Raw genomic sequence first — 27,308 nt, 5'->3', positions numbered from 1 at the left:
AAATGAAAGAAATGAATTCCAGAGGATGGTTTTTGAGGTACATTTGGGCTCTTTTTCTCTTTTGTCACTACCTTCTTCACCAGAAACCCCCCAGAAGAAAAATATTCCATAATAAAACTGTTACTATGCTACTAAAACTAATTATTTTGTTTTAACTGAATTCATTTTTCAATATTGAACAGTGCATTTTTCTCTTTTACTGAAGCATAATTTACGTAAAAGAGAATGCATGGATTCAGTTAATTAAATTTTGACAAATGCACATATCAAGTATAATAAAATCCACACTCTTTTCAAGATATAAAACAGTTTCTTATGCTACCAGAGGCAAGCAGTAGTATGACTTCTTTCACTTTAGACAAATAATAACTACTTTCAAACTTCATATAAACAGAATCATGAATATTTTTTTATTTATAGCTTCTTACACTAAGGATAATTTTTTGAAATTATCCATACTGTTGAGTATATCAGTAGATTATTTCTTTCAGTTAATGACTATTACTCCTTTATATGAACATATCACAATTTGCTTATCCTTTCTCCTGTCTGATGGACACTGGGCGTGTTTCCTGTTTTGGAATGTTATGAATAAAGCTTTTGTGAACATTTGTGTGCATGTGTTTGTACAGGTGTATTTTCATTTCTCCTAGGAAGTACCATGGAGGGAAATGAATTGGTTGTATGTCATGTGTTTACCTTTTGAAGAAACTGCTTCCTGAAGTGGTTGTTGCATTTTACATTATCAGGTGTAGGGTGTGACAGAACCAATTGTATGGCATTCTTGCCATTCTTTAATTTTGTCCATTAAAAAATATTATCCAAGTCACTGGAGTTTAATTAAAAGCATACTGATCATTTGAAAAAAATTATACTTTCTAACAGATTATAATTGTATTTTTATCAATTAGACACTGTCATCTTAACAACAGAACAACTAGAACTATCATCTTAACAATAATGGTTATTCTAATCAATGACATGATATATTCTTCCATTAACTGAGGTTTTCTTTAATTTCTCCTAGCAAAGTTTTGCATTTTTAGGTAATTGTGTGTTAGTCACTCAGTCATGTCTCATTCTTTGCAAACCCATGGACTCTAGCCCTTCAGGCTCCTCTGTCCATGGAATTCTCCAGGCAAGAATACTGAAGTGGGTTGCCATTCCCTTCTGCAGGAGATAGAGATGTTGATATTGTAAATATTGATAGAATTTAGAAAAATGAAATTTATTTTCTATTTTTTACTGGGATAGAGCTGCATTTTGTACATTAATCTCAAATGCTATGATCTTACATAATCACCCATCTGAAAATAGAGTCAGTTTTATTTCTTTCTGACTTTTACACATTTAAAATTTTTCTTTTTTTTTTTTCCTGTGGTAGTGCACTGGCTAAGACTGACAGTATAACACTGAAGAGGAATATTTAGGCAAGCATCTTTGTTCCCAAACTTAGGGGGAAAACATTTATTCTTGCATCATTTAATATAATGCTAACTATAGCTTTTCCTATAGATCCAGATTCAACTCAAGAGTTGAAGGTCGAGGAAGTTCCACTCTATTCTATTTTGAAAGTTTTTATTATAAATTGGTCCTGAATTTTGTCAAATTTTTTCCCCCAAAGATATCAAGATGGTATGATTTTCCTTATATATCCTTTTCTTTTAATTTTAATCTAGCTAAATTTTTGTATTTAAAATATGCACCTGTAAACAACATAAAGTTGGATATTACTTTTGCAATGTAGGCTAACAATTTCTTTCTTTTAATTGGGGTTTTTATTTATATTTAATGGAATATTGATATGATTAGGTTTAAATCAACCATGTTGGTATTAATTATTTTTGTCCAAACTATTTCTTCTGTTTCTTCTTTCTTTTGGATTTTTAAAAAATTTAATTTCTGTCATCTTTTTTACTTTTAGATGTACTCTTAAAATCTGGGGGTTATGGTTTCTGTCAAGATTATAATATTCTTCTTTAGCACATCATGGGTGTGTGTGAATGCTCAGTTGCTAAGTGGTGTCCAGTTCTTTGTGACCCTATAGACTGTAGTCTTTTCATTTATTCTATCTTTGGGATTCCCCTTATGGCAGAAAGTGAAGAGGAATTGAAAAGCCTCTTGATGAAAGTGAAAGAGGAGAGTGAAAAAGTTGGCTTAAAGCTCAACATTCAGAAAACTAAGATCATGGCATCTGGTCCCATCACTTCATGGGAAATAGATGGGGAAACAGTGGAAACAGTGTCAGACTTTATTTTTTTGGGCTCCAAAATCACTGCAGATGGTGATTGCACCTGTGAAATTAAAAGATGCTCACTCCTTGGAAGGAAAGTTATGACCAGCCTAGACAGCATATTAAAAAGCAGAGACATTACTTTGCCAACAAAGGTTCGTCTAGTCAAGGCTATGGTTTTTCCAGTGGTCATGTATGGATGTGAGAGCTGGACTGTGAAGAAAGCTGAGCACCGAAGAATTGATGCTTTTGAACTGTGGTGTTGGAGAAGACTCTTGAGAGTCCCTTGGACTGCAAGGAGATCCAACCAGTCCATCCTAAAGGAGATCAGTCCTGCATGTTCATTGGAAGGACTGATGTTAAAGCTGAAACTCCAATACTTTGGTTACCTCATGCAAAGAGCTGACTCATTTGAAAAGACCCTGATGTTGGGAGTGATAGGGGGCAGGAGGAGAAGGGGACAACAGAGGATGAGATGGCTGGATGGCATCACCGACTCGATGGACATGAGTTTGAGTAAACTTCAGGAGTTGGTGATGAACAGGGAGGCCTGGCGTGCTGCGATTCATGGGGTTGCAAAGAGTCAGACATGACTAAGCAACTGAACTGAACTGAACTGAACTGGGATTTCCCAAGCAAGAATACTGGAGTGCATTGCCATTTGCTCCTCCAAGGGATCTTCCTGACCCAGGGATTGAATCCACATCTCCTGCACTGGCAGGCAGATTCTTTACCACTGAGGCAGCCAACCATGGTTATTACACTGCTTTATGTATAAGATCCTTAGAATACTATGCTTTTATTTTTCTACTTCTCATTATTATTGTAGCTGCTATATGTTTATTTTTATTTATATGCCCAGTTGTACATTATGATTATTTTTAGTTAAATATTTTAAAAAATAAATAAATAAACATGAAAAATGTATATCTTTATTATCTAGCTATTTTCCCTTTGTGGTACTTTTCATTTACTCTTGTAGATTTGAATATCCATCTAGTTATCACTTTTTTCAGCCTGAAGTATTTTCTTTAAAATTTTGTACAGTACAGATGAGCTTATAATTAACTAACTCAGCTGTATTTAGTTGAAATGTTTTAATTTTGTCTTAATTTTTGAAATGCAATTTTATTGGTTATAGAATTTTTAAGTTGATAAGAGTTTCTTTTCCCCTTTCAAAATGAAAGATAACATATAATGTCTTTTGGTTTCCATAGTTTCTAATGAGAAATATGAAGTTAATGAGAAATCTGTAGAATTATATATAGTTCATCCCATGAATATGATTTGCTGACTTTCTCTGAAGCCTTAGAAAAATTTTATATTTATCTTTAGTTTTCAGACATTTGACTATGGTGTCCTTAGGTGATGTGTATGAGTGTGTGTGTGTGTGTGTGTGTGTGTGTGTGTATGTGTTTGGGATTTGCTAAATTTCTTATATCTGTAGCTGATTTTTTAAAAATTAAACGTAAAATTTTGGCTATTATCTCTTTAAGAATTTGTTTTCTTCACTATCTCTCTTCTCTCCTGTGTGTCCAATACATACATGTTACATTGCTTGATAATTGTCCTATAGGTCACAAGGCTGTATCACTATTTTCAGGTTTTGTTCTTTCTGTATTTCAACATGGATAATTTCTATTGCCCATTTTTTAAACTCACTCTTCTTTTATTTCATTATGCAATCTATTAAGCTTTTCCAGTGATTTTTAAAAATGTAGATACTGTGCCTTCCAGTTCTTAAATTTCCATTTTTCTACTTCATTTGTTCACCCATATGTGTCTTTTAATTTAAACCCATAAATACCTTTATACTACTACTACTACTACTAAGTCGCTTCAGTTGTGTCTGACTCTGTGCGACCCCATAGATGGCAGCCCACCAGGCTCCTCTGTCCCTGGGATTCTCCAGGCAAGAACACTGGAGTGGGTTGCCATGTCCTTCTCCCAAATACCTTTATAACAGTTGTAAAATATTTGATGGAGGAGGAAATGGCAACCTGCTCCATTGTACTTGCCTGGAGAATCCAATGGACAGAGAAGCCTGGCAAGCTATAGTCCATGAGGTTGCAAAGAGTTGGATACAACTGAAGCAATTTAACATGCATGCAAAACATCTGAAGCTGTTTCTGTTAACTGCCTCCTTCAATCCGGGTCTATGTTTATATATTCCTGACTCTTCCTATGTTTAGCAATTATTGGTTGTACACTAAACATTTAAAATCCTACATTGTTCAGAGTCTGCGTTTTGCTACATTTGAGTGCTGAATGTTTCCTTTTTTTTTTAGGAGGCAGTTTAATTACTAGTAGATCAGCTTGATCCTCTTGGGATCTGTTTTTATGATTGTTAGACTAGGCCAAGCACAGTCCTAAATCTTGAGCTAGAGCACCCTTACTCCTAATATGCATCTTTCTGATTTCTTTATTGAGTGCTGAGGTGTTCTGTGATCTTTCTGCATCATTACTGGTCAGAAAATTTATGTCTCCCAGCATTGTGCAACCTCTAGAATCTACATTTATTTCATATCTCCTTGTAGCAGTTCTTTTGCTATAAAATCCCCAGGTGCTCATGAGTGGCTCAGTACTCAGCTGAATATATAAGGGGACACCACTACATATTTCTGTAGCTCCTATCCGGTGGATCTCCCTTTTTCCACTATTATTCTCTGGAAATTCTAGCTGCCTCAAAATTATTAAACTCTGTGATCTCTGCCTTATTATTTTTTTTAATCTCAGGAGGTAAGACCTGCCTGCTCTTCTTTAATCATAACTTCCAGAGCTATGATACAGAAAATGTCTCTGGGTCTGAAGGCCTTTTTACTCATGGGTTCACCTCAAGCCTTCTCTGCTCAATTTCTGAGAGCAGTTGCTTTATATGTATTTCTCTTGTGTCTTATTTCTTTAATTCAGGAGGACTAGTTTAGTAATATAGTAGGTAACCTTCATGGCTAGAAGTGGAGGCATAATTTCTTTCAAAAGATTTGTTTTTTTACCTTATGTTCTGAGATTTTCCTTACATTAGATACTTTTCTTTAGAGGTCATCAAGAAGGTATTCTTATTTTTACAAATGTTATAGTACATTTTCACCAAACTTCATTGAGTCTGAACTTCTCGACTGCTTACATTTAACCAATTTGAAAGAAGACAAGTATGTCACCAACTAAATGATAAAATGTGGTATTTGGGAAATGAATTTAATCTGTTTCTAACATAAGTTTTATCACATTGAAGACTTCTCCATCTGTTTTCACAGTCCTGAATGAAACTGTATTCTACTGAGCATTAATAATTGTATTTGAGTGAGTAAAACAGAAAAATGTTGCTTATTTTATGTATAAGTTATTGACTTAAATAGAAAACTGAAGTATAAAACCAGTTAGAATTCCTGGGGCTAATTTAAAACCACAAACCTTTAATATTTAAAAGCAGTTTCTATGCTTATTTATTTGTTGGTTTTGACATTTTTTGTTTGAACATATTTAAAATTTCAAAGGATAGCAACTTTTTATATTTTAAAAAAATCTCTCATACAAATATATCAGTCTTTGATATGTGACATACTTGTTAAATGTAAAGTTTTATATTTTTGAGTAAGAACTATCAAAAGATGCTTCATTTAATTAAGATGGCAATAGTCTAGAATAACGATGGATAATCAAAATATGTGTCATAAGGACTATGAGAATCCTTAAGGTCATTTTTATACCAAACTCTATGCCAAGGAACTTTATCCTTTATGACATTTATTTTACACATATTATTTATCAGGCAAAATGTAGAACACTGGAAATGTAGTAATAAATAAGATAGGTTCCTGGTTCTCTTGGTTCTCACAAACAAATGAGGAAAAAAACACATTAATGAACAAGATGATACTAGATTGTGTTATGTGTCATAAAGAAGGTAATAAGAGAGATTGTAAAGAGGGGAAAACTTCATTCAATAGGGTCATAAAAGAAGGTCTCTTTGAGAAGATCACAATTAAGTGAAGACCTACAGGTTGAGGGGCTTCCCTGGTGGCTCAGATGGTAAAGAATCTGCCTGCAATGCAGGAGATCCAGGTTCAATCCCTGGGTTGGAAAGATCCCTTGGTGGAGGAAAGAACACCAGTGTTCTTGCCTGGAGAATCCCATGGACCTAGGAGCCTCGCGGGCTATAGTCCATGGGGTTGCAAAGAGTCAGACATGATTGAACAACTAGCATTTTAACACTTCCACTACAAGATGAGATGATTCAGCCATGTGAAGAACTAGGAAGGAGTATTTCATGAAGAGGAAATCGCAAATAAGACCCTGAGATGGGAAAGGGAATGGCACGTGTGAAATATGTGAAGTAAAGAGATGTCATTGGCTTGAAGTGAATGAGGAAAAGAGTAAGACATGTGGAAATTAGAGCTCAGGGCAGTAACAAGGCAGTAACAAGATTATCCCAAACTAAATGCTTAATCACTTTCAATACCTCAGTCTGAAAGGTCTCTAGTGACCATGACCTTCTGCCTAAAACATTACATCAGCTACTTTACTGTACTGCTCTCTTTCTCTTTTCAGTTTAGTTCAGTCACTCAGTTGTGTCCAACTCTTTGCGACCCCATGAACCACAGCACGCCAGGCCTCCTTGTCCATCACCAACTCCCAGAGTCCACCCAAACTCATGTCCACTGAGTTGGTGATGCCATCCAACCATCTCATCCTCTGTTGTCCCCTTCTCCTCCTGCCCTCAATCTTTCCCAGCATCAGGGTCTTTTCCAATGAGTCAGCTCTTCGCATCAGGTGGCCAAAGTATTGGAGTTTCAGCTTCAACATCAGTCCTTCCAATGAACACTCAGGACTGATCTCCTTTAGGATTGACTGGTTGGATCTCCTTGCAGTCCAAGGGACTCTCAAGAGTCTTTCCCAACATCACAGTTCTAAAGCATCAATTCTTTAGCGCTCAGCTTTCTTTATGGTCCAGCTCTCACATCCATACATGACCACTGGAAAAACCATAGCTTTGACCAGATGGACCTTTGTTGACCAAGTAAGGTCTTCCTCTCTTACTTCCTCTCTAAACCATCCTTCAATTTATAGCCAAAAGGATCACTCAAAAAGATTATTCCAATCACATGACTACCTTGTCCAAAACCTTTAAATAATCTTTTATTCTTGGAATAAAACGTTTTATTATATTATATATCTCACATACATGAAAAGTTGCTTTCTTAGGTTTGTGCTTTTCCATGTGGTAATGAGAGCATCATAAGCTGTGGTTTGGAGATTACCAAATATTAAGTACAAACAGTAAATACACAGAATTAGTAAACTCTTATAATTCTTCCTGGGATATCTCTTTCCCAGAGAATTGCTGTTTGACAAAATTTAAGTACTCCTTTAGTTACTAATTTAGTGGTATTAAAATGTAAGCTATTTCTTTTCTTTTTTAAATGTCATTATAATTAAATTTTACATTTTCTGGTTTACCAAAACAATTTTCTATCTAACTGAAGAGCAATGGTTTATCACTGTTAAATGCTGATCTGTATCTATCAGTCTCTGCTTTGTTGTTCTGAACTGAATGTTTTCCAATCTTTTTATTTTTCCTTGACCAAAGTTAAAGTTTCTGAGTGTCACAGAAAAAAAAAAATCTTTAAAAAAACACAATTACTAACTTAGCTCCTAAGTATTAGTGGATCATCCAACAGATGTGATCGTAGGAAATGAGAGGAGTTATGTGGGAAGAAAGGTTCACTCTTAACAGATATGAGTGCTTCTAGAATGATTGCTGGTATCATGAAACGCAGGCAAAATTCCCTCCCAAGAACTGGGTCACTTACAGTATGGGAGTCTGTTTCTGTGACAGTCTGGCAATATGTTTTAAACATTCTTTTGGTGGTTCTTCAAGATCACTTCCATTCTCTTCAGAATCAAGTTTCATATACTCCCACTCAGTAGCTGGAAAATCAATCTGAAATAACAAAAAGATGGTTTGCCATGTATCAAATGCCTGAAAAATGCATCATTAATTTAATGATCTCTATCTTAGATTTATAGAAAATAAAGCAAAAGGCAGGAAAATATCCTATGTTTCCTGTGATGTTTATTATTTAACAATAATTTTAGAAGAATCATTAGGGTTTGGACTTGGTGTTTAAATATACATGATATTTGGCAAATTCTCAATTATTTATGTAAATGGTATATAAATTTGTAGTCTGTAACTTTATCTGAGAAAAAATAAGAAAATAACATTTATTAACTTTTCATAAAATTAAACGCTACATTTTTATGTAATGCTGAAATTATACCTTTTCTGTATTTCACTACTAAATGTCAATTATTAATTGATGAAAATTATAGATTGTAATCACACTTTTTTTCATGTAATCACTTGAGAAAATAAAAAGAGTAACTTTATGTTGGTCTCTACTATTTAAAATCTGTAAGTCTGTGAACCACTTTGTAGACATGATAGTGAACTCTTCTCTGGTTTGCAAGTATACAACCAAACAGAATATTCTTGCTGTGGCTCTATAGTTCAGTTTTATAGACAAGGCTAGAATGCAGACCTTCTTTTTTCCTGGCTTAACATGCCTCCCACTAGACCACATTTAAGTGATAACCTGATTCTAGTAAATAACATTTGTCATTGTTGTTGTTTAGTTGCTCAGTCATATCTGATTCTTTTGTGACCCCATGAACTATAGCCCACTAGGCTCCTCCATTCATGGGATTTCCTGGGTAGAATACTGGAGTACGTTGCTGTTTTCTTCTGCAGGGGATATTCCTGACCAGGGATCGAATCCACATCTCCGGCATTGACAGGCAGTTTCTTTACCACTGAGCCACCAGGGAAGCCCAGTAAATAAAATAGTAGTTATAAAAAAATACAGTTTCCAAGTATGTAAATGAGATAAATATTCTACAGCCCCATATAATGCTTAGGGGGTTTCCCTGGTGGCTCAAATGGTAAAAGAATTTGCCTGCAATGTGGGAGACTCAAGTTTGATCCCTGGGTCAGGAAGACCCCTTTGCCTGGAGAATTCCATGGACAGAGAAGCTTGGAAGAATACAGTCCATGGGGTCATAGAGTTGGACATGACTGAGTGACTTTCACTTTTCATAGTACTCAAAAGTATCACTTTTTTTTTCATTTTCATATCGGAAAATCTAAAGAATTTATTTTTCTCTGTTGATCTATGTTAGATTGTGATCTCAGAGAAAATGGAATAAAATTATATGGTAGACTGTGAGTTATGGTTTGAAATACAGTTTAATCTACTTGGGTTCTTATTTGAAAAGTCTTAGGAATTTTATTCTTTAATCTTTGAAATTTGTTGCAATATTTGTTTTTGGTATAATTTTTGTTACAATATATGATTCTTTATTCCAATACACCAAAGCAATATTATAGTAAATTTTACCTCTTGACAGAAAGATTAATTTTGCCTTGGAAAGAAGCACCTCCAGAATTAGTAGGTTACCCTTTACTCTTAATATATCCAAATATTTTAAACATAGAAAACAAAAATACTAGAAATCGTATTTAATGAGCTAATTCAATTTTATGTTGGTCCTAAGTAAAGGGCAAGGTAGATGAGGAAACTAAAGCTAGTGGATGAGAATACAGAAGTATCCTTATACAAAATCTACTAAAAATTCCTTGATATATTTTAATTATGAAATTTTTTTCATTTCTGATACATGAATGAGGTCCTATACAAATTGCATATTTTCATATTTTATGAAGCTAAACAGTTACCGATTCTTCAGTTGCTAACAGAAAATAGGGCTTTCCCCAGTTGCCTCTTGTTCTAGTTTTTCACAAAAGATACTTTCCCAAAATATGTGTTAATGTACAACATTTTCCCTAGAATTCTTTTGAGTTCTATGCATTATGGAGGAAGAGAAAGGCAAACATCAACAATTAAAATAGGGTTGAATACATACAAAGCACCCCAAGCTATGCTTCAGGTTAATAATGGCAAACATGTGACTCTTCTTCTGTGATCATGATGCACCAAGCTTGGCCTTAGTCTTATTTTTTTTTTTTTTTCTTTTCTTTAATAGAGTGCTGCAGGAGCTCTCTACTAATGTGTTCACTTAATGTGCCATGACACCTACTGCTCCATTCTTGCCTCAAAGAGTTAAGGATAGACTACTGACTTCAAACAAAACAAACAAAAAAAGAAAATTATGAGGCTCTTTCTTCCAGGGTACAGGAAAATATTCAGATTCAATCATCCACACTTATAATTCACACTTCCTCATACACTGAATATTGACTTCTTGTGTTCCATTTATCTGTTGTGCTTTTACTCTCTCCTTCATCCTTCTCCATTTACACGTGGCCACCATGGTTCCTACTATGGCTTCATTTTGGAATTCCTTGAAGGAGCTGCTGTGAATGTTCCTAGCGTTCATGTTCACATAACTATGCCAATACGATGTTCATGGACTTGCTCAGGCCCCCCTGATTCTACCTCCTTATTCAAAGAAATGAGCCTGGGCTGTAGGTGTAGTTTGGATATAAGGCATATACATATTGGACCATAAGTTCTATGCGGTTCAAGGGAAGGAATGATGTCTATCAACTTGATGGCAATTGCTGTGAGTCTGTGGAAGGAGTTGTAAAAGAGGGGCTGAAGAAAAAGGAACCTGTGCTACACTAGGACAAAAATGTACTGTGTTCTAAGGATCATGTACCAATAATATTACTGTTGCCTCACCCTAACATCACTGATAATGAAGGATAAACAGGTAATGAAATGTTAGGTAAAGTAAAATACCTTGTATGAATGAGTAGGTAAGAACTATGGTTTAAAGAAGTTCTCAAGAAAGAAATACAAGGTGTTGTAAATGTGTTGACAAAAATCTTCTTGGTTATTATGTGAACATACAGGTAGGGCATGCTAACACAGAGTGAAAAGAGGGAAGGGGGTAAGAGGGAAGTTCATGGAAGAGGGTTCCAAGGATCCTAAAAGGTGAATAACAATGACAGAAACTAAGCCCAAGGGTGGGTAACAGACAATTAAGGGAAGATGGTAGACACATTGCAGGCAGTGAACAGAATTCATAAATGCACAAAAGGTAAAAGCAGGACAGTGCATGTCAGAGACTACAACTTTTGAAGCTGCTGGAGCTTGACGTCAGGGAGTGACAAGGGAAACAATGGGAGGAGGCTGTGCTTTAGAACTTGCCTGTGATTCTCTAGGTAGTGCTGAGTTACTGAAGAGTATAAGAAGGAGAATGGTGGGTTCAGATTTCTATTTTAGAAGGATCATGCTTGTGGATTTTGGATTAGAGAATAACAAAACTAAAGACAAGGGGAAAAAAGCTGAAATATTGTAACCTAGAAGGGAAATGTTGAACTACGGCAGACACAGTGGGGACTTGTGAGGACAGATTTGAAGAACATATGAAAGAAGAGTTGACAGGATCTACAGTGGACAGAATATGAGTATTGAGAGAGAGATGAGACAAGTGCAATAGCTAGCTGTATGTGAGTGCATGAACAGTCATAAATAATTCAGGGAGTGAAAGCAATTCTCAGAGGACGGTGAGCTCAATTTGGGATGTGTTGTTTTTGAAGCTGTCTACAGAATATCTCTTGATGAGGGTGAAAGAGGAGAGTAAAAAAGCTGCCTTGAAACTCAACATTAAAAAAACAAATGGCACCTGGTCCTATCACCTCATGGAAAATAGAAGGGGAAAAAGTAGAAGCAGTGACAGATTTTATTTTCTTGGGCTCCAAAATCACTGTGGACAGTGGTCCCATGGACTGCAGCCATGAAATTAAGATACTTGCTTGCTCCTTGGAAGGAAAGCTATGACCAACCTAGACAGTGTATTAAAATGCAGAGACATCACTTTGCTGACAAAGGTCTATCTAGTCAAAGCTATCATTTTTCCAGTAGTCATGTACAGATATGAGAGTTGGACTATAAAGAAGGCTGAGTGCCAAAGAACTGATGCTTTTGAACTGTGGTGCAGGAGAAGACTCTTGAGAGTCCCTTGGACTGCAAGGAGATCCAACCAGTCCATCCTAAAGGAAATCAGTCCTGAATATTCTTTGGAAGGACTGATGCTGAAGCTGAAATACCAATACTTTGGCCATCTGATGTGAAGAACTGACTCACTGGAAAAGACCCTGATTCTAGGAAAGACTGAGGCAGGAGGACAAGGGTGTGGCAGAGCGTGAGAAGGTTAGATGGCATCACTGACTCAATGGACATGAGTCTGAACAAACTCTGGGAGATAGAGAAGGACAGGGAAGCCTGGCATGCTGCAGTCCATGGGACCACTCAGACATGACTGAGTGACTAACACTTTCTTTCCCTGTGGTGTAAAGGAATGTGAACTAAAGGTATGGACTTAGGCATGAACCTGCAAGATATTCTAAGTCAAACCTTAGGAACAAATGAGACCCAGCAATTCCATTGCTATGTATACAGCCCAGATAAATGAAAACATAGGTTCACACACAAACTTGTACATGAATGTTCAGAGCAGCTCTGTTCTTAATAGCCAAAAGGAAATAATCTAAATGCATATCAACTAATGAGTGGTATATCTGCATTATGGGTGGGGCTTCCCTGATGGCTCAGCAGGTAAAGAATCTGCCTGCAATGCAGGAGACACAGGAGATGCTGGTTCAATCCCTGAGTCAAGCAGCAACTCACTCCACTATTCTTGCCTGGGAAATCCCACTAACAGAGAAGCCTGGCAGGTTATAGTTCAAAGGTAGCAAACAGTCAGATGTGACTGAGCAATAAGCACATTTCTATATTGTGATACTATTCAACAATAAAAAAAATAAGTGAATACTGATATTCGGTGCAAAGTGGATGACTTTTGAGACATTATGCTAAATGAAAGAATCCAGCTACAACAGAACACATACTGTATGATTCCATTTACATGAAATGTACAGAGTAGGTGAATCTATAGAGACAGAAAGTATATTAGTAGTTGCTTAGAGTTTGGGACTGAAAAGCAATAGCTAAAAGTTATGAGATTTCTTCATAAAAATGAAAATGCTCTAAAACTGGCATTGGTTGAGATTAGTTGTACATATCTGTGAAAATACTAGAAAACATTGAATTGTATACTTTAAATGGGAGGATTGTATGGTATGTGACTTATATCTCAATAAAGCTTTAGAGAAATTCTCTCAAGGAGAATATACATACTGAGAATAGCAATGGACAGCAGACAGAACCCGTGGGAACTGTCAACAGTGGGAACAAGTAAAAGAAAAGGAGCAGGAGAAGAAAACAGAAAAAGAATAACCAAAGAGAGTGTGAAGAGAAACCTAAGAGGGCAATATCAGCAAAGTCAGAGGAGAAGAGTGTTCTGTAGTGGGGAAGTTGCTGTTGAGTCACTAAGTCATGTTGGTCTCCTTTGTGACCCCATGGACTATAGCCTGCCAGGCTCCTCCGTCCATGGGGATTCTCCAGGCAAGAATACTGGAGTGGGTTGCCACTTCCTCCTCCAGACCCAGGGATGGAACCCACATCTCCTGTGTCTCCATTGGCAGGTGAATTGTTCACCACTGAACTCCTTCGGAAGGCCTGTAATAGGGAAGAGACAGAGCCAAAAACTGCACAGAGAGGACTAGAATGAAGAGGTATGAAAACCAGTACTGGGTTTGGCAACTAGAAATTAGGAGGTTATCTGACAGCAGTGTGGTGAGGACAAATAAACCAGAATATAGTGTATTTAGAATGAATGGGGGGGGGGGGGAACTTCTCTGTCGGTCCAGTGGCTAAGACCTCGCCTTCCAATCTGGGAGTGTGGGTTCAATCCCTGGTTGGGGAGCGAAGATCCAATCTACCTTGTGGACAAAAAAACAAAACATGCAACAAGCAATATCATAAAAAATTCATTAAAGACTTTTAAAATGGTTCACATAAAAAAAAGAAAAACTTAAAAAAAATAGAATGAATGGGAAACTAAGTAGAGAAATATAAACTAGAACAAGAGCAACATTAACTAAAACAACTCTGCTCTTAGTGTTTAAATTATGTCACTATACTAGACTGTCCTTATGCTAAGAGTTGACCCATTGGAAAAGACCCTGATGCTGGGAGGGGTTGGGGGCAGGAGGAGAAGGGGACGACAGAGGATGAGATGGCTGGATGACATCACCGACTCGATGGGCATGAGTTTGGGTAAACTCAGGGAGTTGGTGATGGACAGGGAGGCCTGGCGTGCTGCGATTCATGGGGTCGCAAAGAGTTGGATACGACTGAGCGACTGAACTGAACTGAACTGATACTAGATTGTATACAGGGGAAGGGAAGAAGTTGAGGGAGACACACATTGATCGGATCATATAATAATTTGTCTCCATGTCTGAATTCATATCTGTGCATGCATGCTAAGTTGGTTCAATCATGTCTGACTCTGCAATCCTATGGACTGTAGTCCTCCAGGCTTCTCTGTCTGTGAGATTCTCCAGGCAAGAATACTGGAGTGGATTCCACGGAATCTTCCTGAGCCAGAGAATGAACCTGCGTCACTGACATCTCCTGCATTGGCAGGAGAAATCTTTACTACCAGTGCCACCTGGGAAGCTCCGAACTCAGATCTACTTCACTCTATTCACTGCTTCCAGTCTGCAGCATAGTGTGAAAAAAAGAAGACTGACTGGAAGGAATTAAGTTCTGTAACATAACCTGCATCATACCATAATTGTCATCTTTTAATAACAGACAATCAGCAAAGCACAGACCAGAAAGAAGTTGAACAGGCATAGTACAATCCTCTCACTGTAGGGAGGTGGAAAGTGACTTGTTCAGAGTCATAATGTTTACGATTAAAGAGCTAAGACTAGACTCCGGATCTCCTGACTCTGAGCCTGATGTCTTTCCCTGTGACTCACACTGACTCCTTAACACAAACACTGGTTGCAGAACTTGCTTCTAATTTCCTCACCATCTCATAATCCTTAGGTTGAAAATTCTGCTCTAAATTTAGCTGTGTGTAATTAGAATGAGACTAGTTATTAAGGCTTTTAACTTTATTACCATAATACCTCTTACTTTATTTTGTATATTTCATCATCAATTGAAAAAATTCTGAGACGTTTCCGTCTATGTCTATACCATGTGAAATTATTTTGTAAAAGCAGACAATTGAACATTTTTTCATACTGTTGGATGATTTCCATATCTTCTCTCCTTTTCTTGTAAGATAAATTATGTCATATGGGGCTTCCCAGATGGCTAAGAGGTAAAAAATACAATCAGCCTGCCAATGCAGGAGACACAAATTTGATCCCTGGGTCAGGAAGAACCCCTGGAGAAGGAAATAGCAATCCACTCCAGTATTCTTGCCTGGGAAATTCCATGGACAGAGGGGCCTGGCAGGCTACAGTGCATGGGGTCCCAAAGAGTTGACTTAGTGACTGAACACGGGCATGAGGTAATTCTGTCCTGGCTGTAGGTCTCTACCTGGAATCTATGCTGCTGAATACTTGAAACTTCTTCAGCTTCCACTTCCAAGATCTGTGCTCCTAAAGCAGCTGATCCCCTCACTTGAGAGGAATCAAGGAAGGTCTCATCTGATAGTCTCCACGTCTCCCACCCCATCTCAGCCACTAAAGACCCTGATAATCATAAATTTATATCCATAAAGCTCTGGTAATGGTCAGACTTGGAAGATTTTTGTTAAGGTCAGGTGGTTTAGATCTGGCAAGAAAAAGTCTGCATTCATCCTCTTAAAGAAAGGTGGTTGTCCTGTTACAAGGAAATATCTGCTAATCACTAGGTCATCATCTGTTGAGTGTCTAGAATGCTGTGCCAAGATCCAATTTAATCAACCACCTCTTTGGCGTGTGTGTGGCTTTATTTTTGACAACATCTGGCTTTTATTTTTTTATTTTGTATGGAGGTATATAGCCAATTAACAACATTGTGATAGCTTCAGATGGACAGCAAAGGCACTCAGCCATACATATACATGTGTTCATTTTCCCCCAAACTTCCCTCTCATCCAGGTTGCCACATAACATTGAGCAGAGTTCCCTGCACTATACAGTAGGTCCTTGTTGGTTATCCTTTTTAAGTATAGAAGTGTGTATGCATCTATCCCAAACTTCCTAACTATCCCATCCCCCATTCCCCACTCCCAATCCCCACAATCAGAAGTTCCTTCTCTAAGTGCATGAGTGTCTCTTTTGTAACACTTTTTTTTATCACCCCATCCAGGGATTAGAAGTGGCTCTTCAGCTACTGTCTAGAGGGGGAAGTTCCTTCATCTTGCAAAGTGAAAGCCACGCTTTCTTATTAGTGCTGCTTTTCTTTTCCATTTTTAACAGCTTGCTTTCCATGTTGCTAAACTTTGTCCCTCACATCCTTTACCCCAAACCTGGAAATTCTACGAACCTAGAGACTCTACTCATTTCCTCCAGCATAGTGATTCTCACTTGAGGGCAATTTTATCCCTAGAGACCATTTGACAGTATTTGGAGACATTTTTGGTTATCAGAACTGGGAAGGTACTAGTGGTACTCAGTGGGTAAAACTGAGTTAAATATTAACTCAAAACACTGTTAAACATCCTGCAGGGCACAGGGCACCCCCCACAACAAAGACTCATCCCATCCAACGTGTCAATAGCGAGAGGTTGAAAATCCTGTACTATGGAGCACGGCCCAGTTTTTCCCACGCAGATGGAGAGTCCGTATTCCCTGCATTTGCATGTATGGGAGCAGTTGGGCTTCAGGTTATCTGATGAAACTGATCACTTACTAGCATGAAAAAAGTGAGGAAAATGAAAAATAAAATCCTCTGAGCAGAAAGGATGAAAGCCCAAAATCATTAATCACCTTTCATTCATGATTACAAATCACAGAAAGAAGAGAGCCTTTAAGGAAAAAGGAAGGATTTGGTTTGCTGTTTCTCCTCCTACTATTCAGCTTAATGGCTAGTCATTTAGAAAACATATAACAAAAGAGATTTTAAGGCAATATGACATAATGAAGAGGTAGGTGTGAATAAGGTATCAAGTTAATAATATATACTAATGACTGTTTTTAGACAATGGAAAGAAAAATGAATATGTATAATGAGTAGACTCATGGCAACAGTCCATTCCTTTCCTTCCTGATTGTGTTGGATGGAGAATGGCTTGAAATTACTATTATATAAACTGGGAGAAAAGTGCTTTGAGAACACTGAATGCAAAATAAAAGCAATAGAGGTTTTACAGATCCCAGCAGGCTGGAGAAAGAGAAGACTATTAAAATGTGTGATCCTGGAAGAAAATTGTTTCTGTAATTGACAACAAGCTATTTATCAAGTAATCCTTGCTGTGTGTACTTTAATCTCATAGCCTGACACTTACCTGCAGGGTCACTGGGGACGGCTGACTTACATCCCACACTCCTGGAGCGATTATTTCCATGGGAGGCTCACTTTGTAACGTCATGCTGAATAGCACAGACCCGAGAATGGATCTGCTGCAAAAGACAACACATATGGACAGACAGAAGTCATTTCAAGAGGGAAGCTACTATTATTTATAAATTAAAAGATGTATATAAACACAATTAGCTTCAGTAGCTTTATTCAGTAGTTAAAAGAGAAATAGGATATTCCACAAGTCTAGATACTGATGAATGGTTCATTTCTAATAACACCACATGCATGGCTATGTCTGTAGATGTCTACATTTATTTTCCACAAGAGAAAATTGTTTCCACAATGGTTTCTAACGGGTAGCATTTACTCTTAATTTCCAACAATGCTGATTACAAGATGGGACCAAGAATGTCAAGTTTATATTCTTGGAGTTATGACTGCCTTAAATCAATAAAGATGTTAATAACTTTTAAGAATATTTTTTTGCTTCATAGGGTGACTAAATTCCCTGGGAATCTTTAAAGATATGAGCTCTAAATTTATAGAAAGAAAAGATTTAAATTAGCATATGATTTGCAGATCAAAGTAGTTGTGGGACTTCATGGAGGAAGTGGTTCTTTATGCATAAATAGAAAGATTATTCATATTCTGAATATTTAAACCTATGTTGTAAATTACCATAGTAAATGAGAGTGAATACAGGAAAGACTTTAGACAGGAAGAATTCATGGATAGTTTTAACAGCTTCAATAACATCCAAATTCACAGAGGCTTATAGGAATTAAAAAACAAGCTATACCTGGCTTGTATATATGAATACGATTATTGGTTAAAATGTTCTACTGATCACTGGGAACAGTCTTTGATTAACATACAAAATTAAAACTGTAAAACTTAAAGTCAACAAGATTAAAGTTTATATAGAATTTTAATTCATTAAGCAAGTCTTTGGAAAATAACATAGAATTCTACCTTGACATTTAATGGGCAAATATGCAAAGTAAGAGGAAAAAAATCCAAATAAAGTTTTCTAAACCCTTAGCTTCTTGAGGCTTGGCTTCTTTAGCTTTCATATTTAAAGATACTATTAGAAAGTATACAGGGAAGTATAATTTTAATCATTACTGTGCAGATATTTTTATATAACCCAAGAATATTCTTTTAGCAGGATGAATTTTGAGTCATTTTTATCCCTTTCTTCTATCCTCACCTCATCTGGAAAAACTTGAGTTCTGTTTTTTTGTTTGTTTGTTTTTTGGTATAACAATACCAGGGACCAGTATTAGCCAATACCAGCATTAGCAAAAGTAGTGTCAAAGCGTTAGCTGCTCAGTCGAATTTGACTCTATGTCACCCCATGGACTGTAGCCCACCAGGCTCCTCTGTCCATGGAATTCTCCGGGCATGGATAGCCATTCCTTTCCCCAGGGGATCTTCCTGATGCAAAGATGGAACCTGGGTCTCCAGAATTGCAGGCAGATTCTTTACTGTCTGAGTGACCAGGGAAGCCCACAGTATATTAGCAAGCTAAAAGTTAACTCAATGGAGATAAAGATTAGAAAATTATTCCTGTGGTTTTCTCTTTTACCTTTCAGAGTATATAACCTTGCCCCAAATGGTTTGAAGCATCCATCTTCTTGGGAAAAGTTGTGGATTAGTTTCAGCCAGAATGCAGAAGAAGAGTGCTATAACTGAACTTGGAGGGCTCAGATGTTAATGTCCTCCACAGTATTTACAGAAAATATGCCTATCCATGGTAGAGTAAACAGGAGTGTGGGAAGGTGGATGTGGCATACTGGAAGGAGAATGTAGCAAAAGAAAAAGCTACCACTTCCTGGCAATTTGAGTTGGTGGGAAGCAGAAGACAGAGAAAGAGGGGACAGTGTGATCATGGTATCCCAAGCTCCCCTCTTCTGCCCATAGGAAGGCAGATGGGGAGGAGTGGTAAGTAAGTGAGCACAGCCTAATGCTGAAGGCGGAGGGGGCTCCATTTTATGCTCTGCGCTTCAGATCTGAGAAGAAAATCATTTCTTGAGCTGATCCTGTACAGAGTTGAAGAGTGACCTTCAACATGGGGTCACACAATACATAGGCCAAAGGAACTTGTGTTCAGCTTTATTGGGTTTTTGGTTTCTTTACAGACGAGACGGAATCTAGACAGAGCTGAAGATGCTTGTGTGAGAACGTTTCCATAAAGGGAGTCAGGTGGTGGGGATAAAGGGCCTCTACAATAAGGGCATCTGGTTAGACCATCTGAGCTGAGGTCAGCTCGGAGTCCTGTGTGGGTCTATGGTGCCTGTGAGAGCCCCAGACACCCTGAAAGTGTCAGTTAGCCCTAGACAAGTTGGGAGGGTGCCAATCACAGGCTACAATAGATGGAACAAACAACCACCAGCTTAAAAATGCCTTTGATTGGATATCGCATGTCACTGGGCCAAATAACCTGTTTCTTTTCTGATCCTTTGTATCTAGATTTCCCAGGTGGCACAGTGGTAAAGAATCCACCTGTCAAAGCAGGAGATGCGGGTTCTATCCCTGGGTCCGGAAGATCCCCTGGAGAAAGAACTGGCAACCCACTTCAGTATTCTTGCCTGGAGAATCCCATAGACAGAGGAGCCTGGTGAATCCAACAGACAGAGGAGCCTGGCAGACTACAGTCTTTGGGATAGCAAAAGTTAGACACAACTCAGCGACCAAACAACTGTCCTCTTAAAGACTTAGGGTGTCAGAAAGCTGAGTGATTGAGCATTTTATCCAAAGGAGGCCTCATAATTCTAAAAAGACCTATTTAGATGATCAAATTGGCTAATTTTTTAGTAATCAATGGAAAGTTTGTCCTCCTCCTTAGTTACAGGGTGGGAGCTCATGAGGAAAAGTGTGATATATTAATTGCACTTTTTCTTCACATCTAAGTTGTGTAGTGAGCTATATTTATGGCCCTACTATATTTAGACATCTTGGTCGTATTTCACTCTGAAAATCTGAGTGATCTAAGCTGATTGCTATAAATAATGAAGGGACTCAAGAATAACTGTGAGTTATCTGTCATTTGTCTTCTCAGATGGAGTCTGGGTCAATAGTCACCCTGGCCTTAACCCTGAGTTGTATGGGCACAGTGAAGTCAGAACTCTTGATTCAAATATATGTATGAAAGGATGTATCAAGAGATAGGACATAGAGAGAATGAACTGCTAGTTGTCCAGTTAAGGTTAACATGATACATACTTTAAGACAATTCTGGGGGAAAGGATGTTTGGCACCATTCTTTGGGTTCTCTGTGGGCAGGAAATTACCTAACTTATATTCTGACAAGGGGCCTTTTTCAACACTATAAGCATGACTGAAGGACTACATTTTCATAGACTTCTGTGACTAGAAAATAGGAGCATGAGGAAGATGATCAGTGGAATCAAGGGATTTAAAGAATGCATCTTAGTGTTGGTGGTCTCAGAAAAAAAGGATGAAAATGGAAAATTTTAATATCCAAGTTGGTGGGATTCACCAGTAGGTTTTACGTTATAATGCCATGCAAAGGTTTATGAAGTCAGTTAAAATTAAGCAAACAAAACAAAAACATGATGAAAGCAAAACATACCAGAAACAGTTTCATAATCGTGGAAAGAGCACCAGATTTATACCAGGACATCTGTATCCTGTCTTCATTAGCAAGCCTTAATTTGCTTAATTTCTTCGAGCTTCTGACACAAAATCAATAATTTTTGAGTTTTATATCTGTCTTCATGTGGCCTTGTGTTTGGGGGAGTCGATTTTAGAAAGGTGATGTGCTGTGCTGTTCTTAAGTCACTGAGTCACGTCTGAGTGACTTTGCTACCCCATGGTCTATAACCCACCAGGCTCCTCTGTCCATGGGGATTCTCCAGGCAAGAGTACTGGAGTGAGTTGCCATGCCCTCCACTAGGGGATCTTCCCAAACCAGGGATTGAACTCAGGCCTCCCGCATTGCAGCGGGATTCTTTACCATCTGAGCCACCAGGGAAGCAGAAAGGTGCTGAGGCGATGGCAAATTGTTGTTCAGTTGTTAAGTCATGTTCGGCTCTTTGCTACCCCATGCACTGTATGTAGCCTGCCAGGTTCCTTTATCCACAGGATTTCCCAGACAAGAGTACTGGAGTGGGTTGCCATTTCCTCCTCCAGGGGATCTTCCTGAACCAGGGATCGAATCCATGTCTCCTGCATTGGCAGGTGGATTCTTTACCACTGAGCCACCAGGGAAGCCCTGGCAAAGAGATAGGAATCTAGAATTTCAAATGCCACCCTGCCCACTCCACCAACATGTATATGGACTGTTCATTAATCTTATATGTGGAGATTTTGAATAAGATGTCATTAGTAAAGGACTATGCCAATAAATAACATTTCTATCCTTAGTTTAGTCCAGTTCAGTCACTCAGTTGTTTCTGATTTTGTGACCCCATGCATTGCAGCATGCCAGGCTTCCCTATCCATCACCAACTCCTGGAGCTTACTCAAACTCATGTCCATCCAGTTGGTGATGCCATCCAACCATCTCATCCTCTGTTGTCCCCTTTTCCTCCCACCTTCAACCATTCCCAGCATCAGGGTCTTTTCCAATTACTTAGTTCTTCGCATCAGGTGGCCAAAGTATGGGCGTTTCAGCTTCAGCATCAGTCCTTCCAATGAATATTCAGGACTGAATTCCTTTAGGATGGACTGGTTGGATCTCCTTGAAGTCCAAGGGATTCTCAAGAGTCTTCTCCAATATCACAGTTCAAAAGTATCAGTTATTCGGTGCTCAGCTTTCTTTATAGTCCAACTCTCACACCCATATGTGACTACTGGAAAAACTATAGATTTGACTAGACAGACCTTTGTTGGCAAAGGAATGTCTCTGCATTTTAATATGCTACCTAGGTTTGTCATAGCTTTCTTTCCAAGGAACAAGCATCTTTTAATTTCATGGCTGCAGTCACTATCTGCTGTGATTTTGGAGCCCGAAAACTAAAGTCTCGCTGTTTCCATTGTTTCCCCATCTATTTCCCATGAAGTGATGGGACCAGATTCCATGATCTCAGTTTTCTGAATGTTGAGTTCTAAGTAAACTTTTTCACTCTCCTCTTTCACCTTCATCAAGAGGCTCTTTAGTTCTTCTTCTATTTCTGCCATAAGGGTGGTGTCATCTGCATATATGAGGTTATTGATATTTCTCCCTGACATTTTGATTCCAGCTTGTGCTTCATCCAGCCCAGCTTTTCTCATGATGTACTATGAATATATGTTAAATAAGCAAGGAGACAATATACAGCCTTCGCGTATTCCTTTCCCTATTTGGATCCAGTCTGTTGTTCCATGACCAGTTCTAACTGTTGCTTATTGACCTGCATTCAGATTTCTCAAGAGGCAGGTAAGGTGGTCTGGTATTCCCATCTCTTGAAGAACTTTCCACAGTTTGTTGTGATCCACAAAGACTTCGGCATAGTCAATAAAGTAGAAGTAGATGTTTTTCTGGAACTTTCTTGCTTTTTCGATGATCCAATGGATGTTGTCAATTTGATCTCTGATTCCTGTGCTTTTTCTAAATCCAGCTTGAACATCTGGAAGTTCTCGGTTCATGTACTGTTGAAGCCTGGCTTGGAGAATTTTAAGCATTACTTTGCTAGTGTGTGAGATGAGTGCAATTGTGTGGTAATTTGAGCATTCTTTGGCATTGCCTTTTTTTGGTATTAGAATGAAAACTGACCTTTTCCAGTCCTGTGGCCACTGCTGAGTTTTCCAAATTTGCCTGCATATTGAGTGCAGCACTTCCACAGCATCATCTTTTAGGATTTGAAATAGTTCAACTGGAATTCCATCACCTCCACTAGCTTTGTTCATAGTGATGCTTCCTAAGGCCCACTTGATTCGCATTCCAGGATGTCTGGCTCTAGGTGAGTGATCACACCATCATGGCTATCTGGGTCATGAAGATCTTTTTTATACAGTTCTTCTGTGTATTGTCACCACCTCTTTTCAGTATCTTCTGCTTATGTTAGGTCCACATCATTTCTGCTCATTTACCTGTTAAGGCCATAGCATTTCTATACTTAAGGGTCCTTTAAATTTCAATATTATACAAATTCCTATGCCTGGATAAACCAAATGAAAATCTGTAGCACCAGGAGAATAGATGGGCTAGTTGGCCCTCTCTGGCCCCCTGTTTCCTCAGACAATTAAAAAGCATGTTTAGAATAAATTAATTACTCCCATTTTTAAGTATAGGATTCTATGCATCCATGGTTTGGCATTCTGGAGCCAGCACTTTCAGAAGATCTGATCTTATAAAACTCTTTGAGACTCTGACTCTCATAAATCTAACAGGTTTCATGGCCAGGAAGAGAGACAAGATCCCCTCCTGTGCTGGTGAGGTTTCCACAGCTCATTCATGAAGGAGGGCATGGCATCTAAGGGCAGCAAGGGAGGCAGCTTGAAGTAGGAAGATGTGTGGACAGAAGTCAACCCTCCATTCTGATTCTCGTTCTATTCCTAAATAGCCCAGTGACCTCTAGCCAGTCCTTAAACTTCTTTCATCATAAAGATCTTCATGTATAAATAAGATATTTGAATTGAGTTCTGAGAGTCTTTATCCTACAAGATGGAAGAATGATAAGGCATTTTTATCTACAACTTGTTTTTATTATTTGATTTTAAGGGTATATCTGAAATGACAATACATAGTGGGGCCAGGGTTGGCTCCTGAGACAACAGTCTCAGGAATAAACTTGTATTATGATTTACTTAGGCTTCTTTTTAAATTCTACAAAAGAGATTCTCATTTTCTTGCATTTTAACTCATCTCAGGAACTCTGGAACTACTGATGCCTGGGCTTCTTCATAGACCAATTAAATTAGAATCTTTGGGAGAACTTGGGTTTTGGGTTAGTTTTAAATCTCCCCAGGAGATTCTATTGTTCAATCAGGGTTGAGCATCTCTGCACTGAAGGAGTTTACTGCAGTTTAGAAATGCTAAGTAAGGACCACGCTATTTGTTTTGAATTTAAGTAGGAAAGGTAGCTCATAGAAATGACTAAGGTGAGAACAACCCTGTCTTACTGCAGCGGAGGCATTGTGAATACAGATGTGGTATCAGCCCTGTCTGCAAAGGAGAGGAATATAAAACTTCTGTGGGCAACATTTTACCTTTGTTCTTGACACGTCTTTTTAAAAGAATTGAAAGTGAGTTTGTGTGCTTGAAAATGTTGAGCTTTATTTTTATTTGTGCATACTCTTGATGCAGCCATAACCAATACATGTGAGTTTAATCTTGGTTGGTTCTTCTGAAACCTACCTCTGGAAACCACAAAGAGATAGAAAGCCTTTAAGTCCGCATATTTTCAAGTCGTATGTATCTTGGAAAAAATAAAGACATAAATGCTCATTACGGCTCCACACGACTAGGTATGAGCAATTTGAACTGAAATAAATGACAGAACTGATACCAAATGTTTATGGGCAGGGGTCATCCTATGAAAGGAAATGAAATTAAGTGACTTATTTGATGTGATCTTGAAAAACCTGCATTACATAAATTGGGTTAGAATCTTTGTAACTCAAAGCAATGAACACAATGGGAGTTATTACATCTCCCCAACTGGCCACGTGATGGATTTCTGATGTCTTAAAAAGATCTAAATTTCTTTACGTTGTTTAGCCCAGGAGAGAGCAGATTTTCTGATTTTCATAAGAAATGATCTTTCGGAAACACTTCCACAAATGCTTACTGACATCCTCTTTGAAGTAAGTTGTGTTTCTGTGATGTCTCAGCATCCACAATTTTGCCATTTTCCCTTAGGAAAAGCACTTAATATCAGTCCCAGATGGCATTCCTTAAAGATACCGATTGTCTCTACTCACTTGCCTCTAAAATGCCTACCAAAGGTTAAGTGACAGATGACGAAACAACATGGAGGCAGCATTTTACTGTCACAATAAGCATGTAGAAAAAAGCCTTGAAGATTAGTTTGAAAGACAAAAACATTCCAGATCTTTAATATATTTAACAAGTTTTTGATTACCTGCTATGTACAAAATAGTGTGTTAGAGGTAACAAAATGGATTTTTTTTTCAGTGAATAGCTACAGATGTATTCTACAAACATTTTAGATCTTACAAATACTGCAGATGAAACTTTAAAGAAACTCACTCAGGAGAAGGAAAGGCACCTGTGCAGCTGCTCCCAGTGAGAAAGTAATGAAAGTTCTTAGCCCACAAATCAGATTTTTGAAATATCTGCTAACAGCAGTTGGTATTCCTGTTAGGGTTGAACTGTTTCTGATAGACTTTTGAGATTTTATTTCATTCTAAATCTCCTATAGAGATTGATTTTCTTCCAATTCAGTTTAATAAACAAACCTGTACTGATTGCCTATTTATAAGAGGTACCATATTAGATGACAGAAATTACAAAGAAAATACATTCCCTGTGCTCACACATGTGGAAACTGGCTATAACATGAAAACAAATAAAAGAGCAACAAATATACACACACAAACATGCACACCATGTCATAATTAACCCAATAGAAACTATCTTTAAAATGTACTACAGAGGACTTTCCCGTAGACCTGGTGGTTAAGACTTGTGCTTCTACTGCAAGGGGCACGAGTTCGATCCCTGGTTGGGGAACTAAGATCCCACATGCCACAAGGTGTGGCCAAAAGCAAAACAAACAAGCAGACAAAACCAAAATACATATCACAGTTGCTTTGATGACATTTTATTTATACTGACTAAAAGTGGGAACTAAAACCTGGTGAAGAATTTTGTTAACATTTTTATATTACCAAATCTTTCTAAAAGAGCAGAGGCAGAAACACACTTAAAATAATATTAAAATAACAACACAGGTTCTAATTTTTCAAAAGTCTTTTTTTTTTTTTAACAGTTTGATTCTAAGGCAAGTTTTGTCAAGGGAATGTAACTCGGATGTTTTAAAATATTTTTCTTTAATGACACAGAAAATCACATTACTGACTTTCTCAAATATTCTAAGTATTAATAATTCCAAATCCTTACCGTTAAATTGACAACTACTTTTTCAGTGGCAACTAGTTCTGACAGAACTCCTATTTATTTGGCTTACTTTTCTGAAAAATATAGTCTTAAAGTTGACATATATTTTTTCTCGGCAATAAAAGGTCAGTAAACCAATTACATTGAATAATTTTACTTCAGCCAGAATTTCATGACTTACATTGTTGCTAAATGACAGTGCTGATCTAAATCATTTTGCATTAGTAATTCCAGAGAAACTGGCTGGTCAGAGAAGGATAAGAAATTGAGATTGGTCATGCTGATACCTTTTCATGGTAAATGACCCAGTTGACAAGCTGAGCATGAAGCTTGTTTCTAAAGCCATTTCTACATTTTGCTTTTCAGTCCTGCTTTCAACAGTCATGATTTATATTGAGGTAGCTCAATTTTAGAATAAAATGTCTTCTTGATTTTCTCATTATGCCATATACTGAACATTATCTAGGTTCAAGGAGGTTTTATTGAGATGGAAGTTTTGTTAATCACAAATGATATACTTACTGTTTTGGAAACAGTGGAAAACAAGTCCAGGCCAATAAATCTGCATTGGTTGCATAGGTAATCCCAAACAATTTTATAGTGAGCATGGATTCCCTTGGAAGTGATTTTATTTCAAGAGGAAAATTGATCCTTAAGATAAAAGAAAAAATTAGGTTGGGTTTTCCTGGTAGCTCAGATGGTAAAA

General features: G+C 37.7%; 1 protein-coding gene across 1 annotated transcript in view; it reads right to left on the bottom strand.

The window, feature by feature from the left end:
* The window catches only part of PIK3C2G (phosphatidylinositol-4-phosphate 3-kinase catalytic subunit type 2 gamma), a 410,949-nt gene that overhangs the window by 267,210 nt on the left and 116,431 nt on the right, over window positions 1-27,308 (bottom strand). The window contains exons 13-15 of the mRNA XM_043882432.1: window positions 27,125-27,253; window positions 17,558-17,672; window positions 8,044-8,174 (exon numbers count right to left, since the gene is read on the bottom strand). Coding sequence (XP_043738367.1) covers window positions 8,044-8,174; window positions 17,558-17,672; window positions 27,125-27,253 — 375 coding nt within the window. The remainder of the gene's footprint in view (window positions 1-8,043; window positions 8,175-17,557; window positions 17,673-27,124; window positions 27,254-27,308) is intronic.

Source organism: Cervus elaphus, chromosome 22 (genome assembly GCF_910594005.1).
Source record: "Cervus elaphus chromosome 22, mCerEla1.1, whole genome shotgun sequence".
In the NCBI taxonomy this organism is placed as follows: Eukaryota; Metazoa; Chordata; class Mammalia; order Artiodactyla; family Cervidae; genus Cervus; species Cervus elaphus.
Note: the sequence above shows the minus strand (reverse complement) of the source record. Positions and strands in the feature narration are given on the sequence as shown.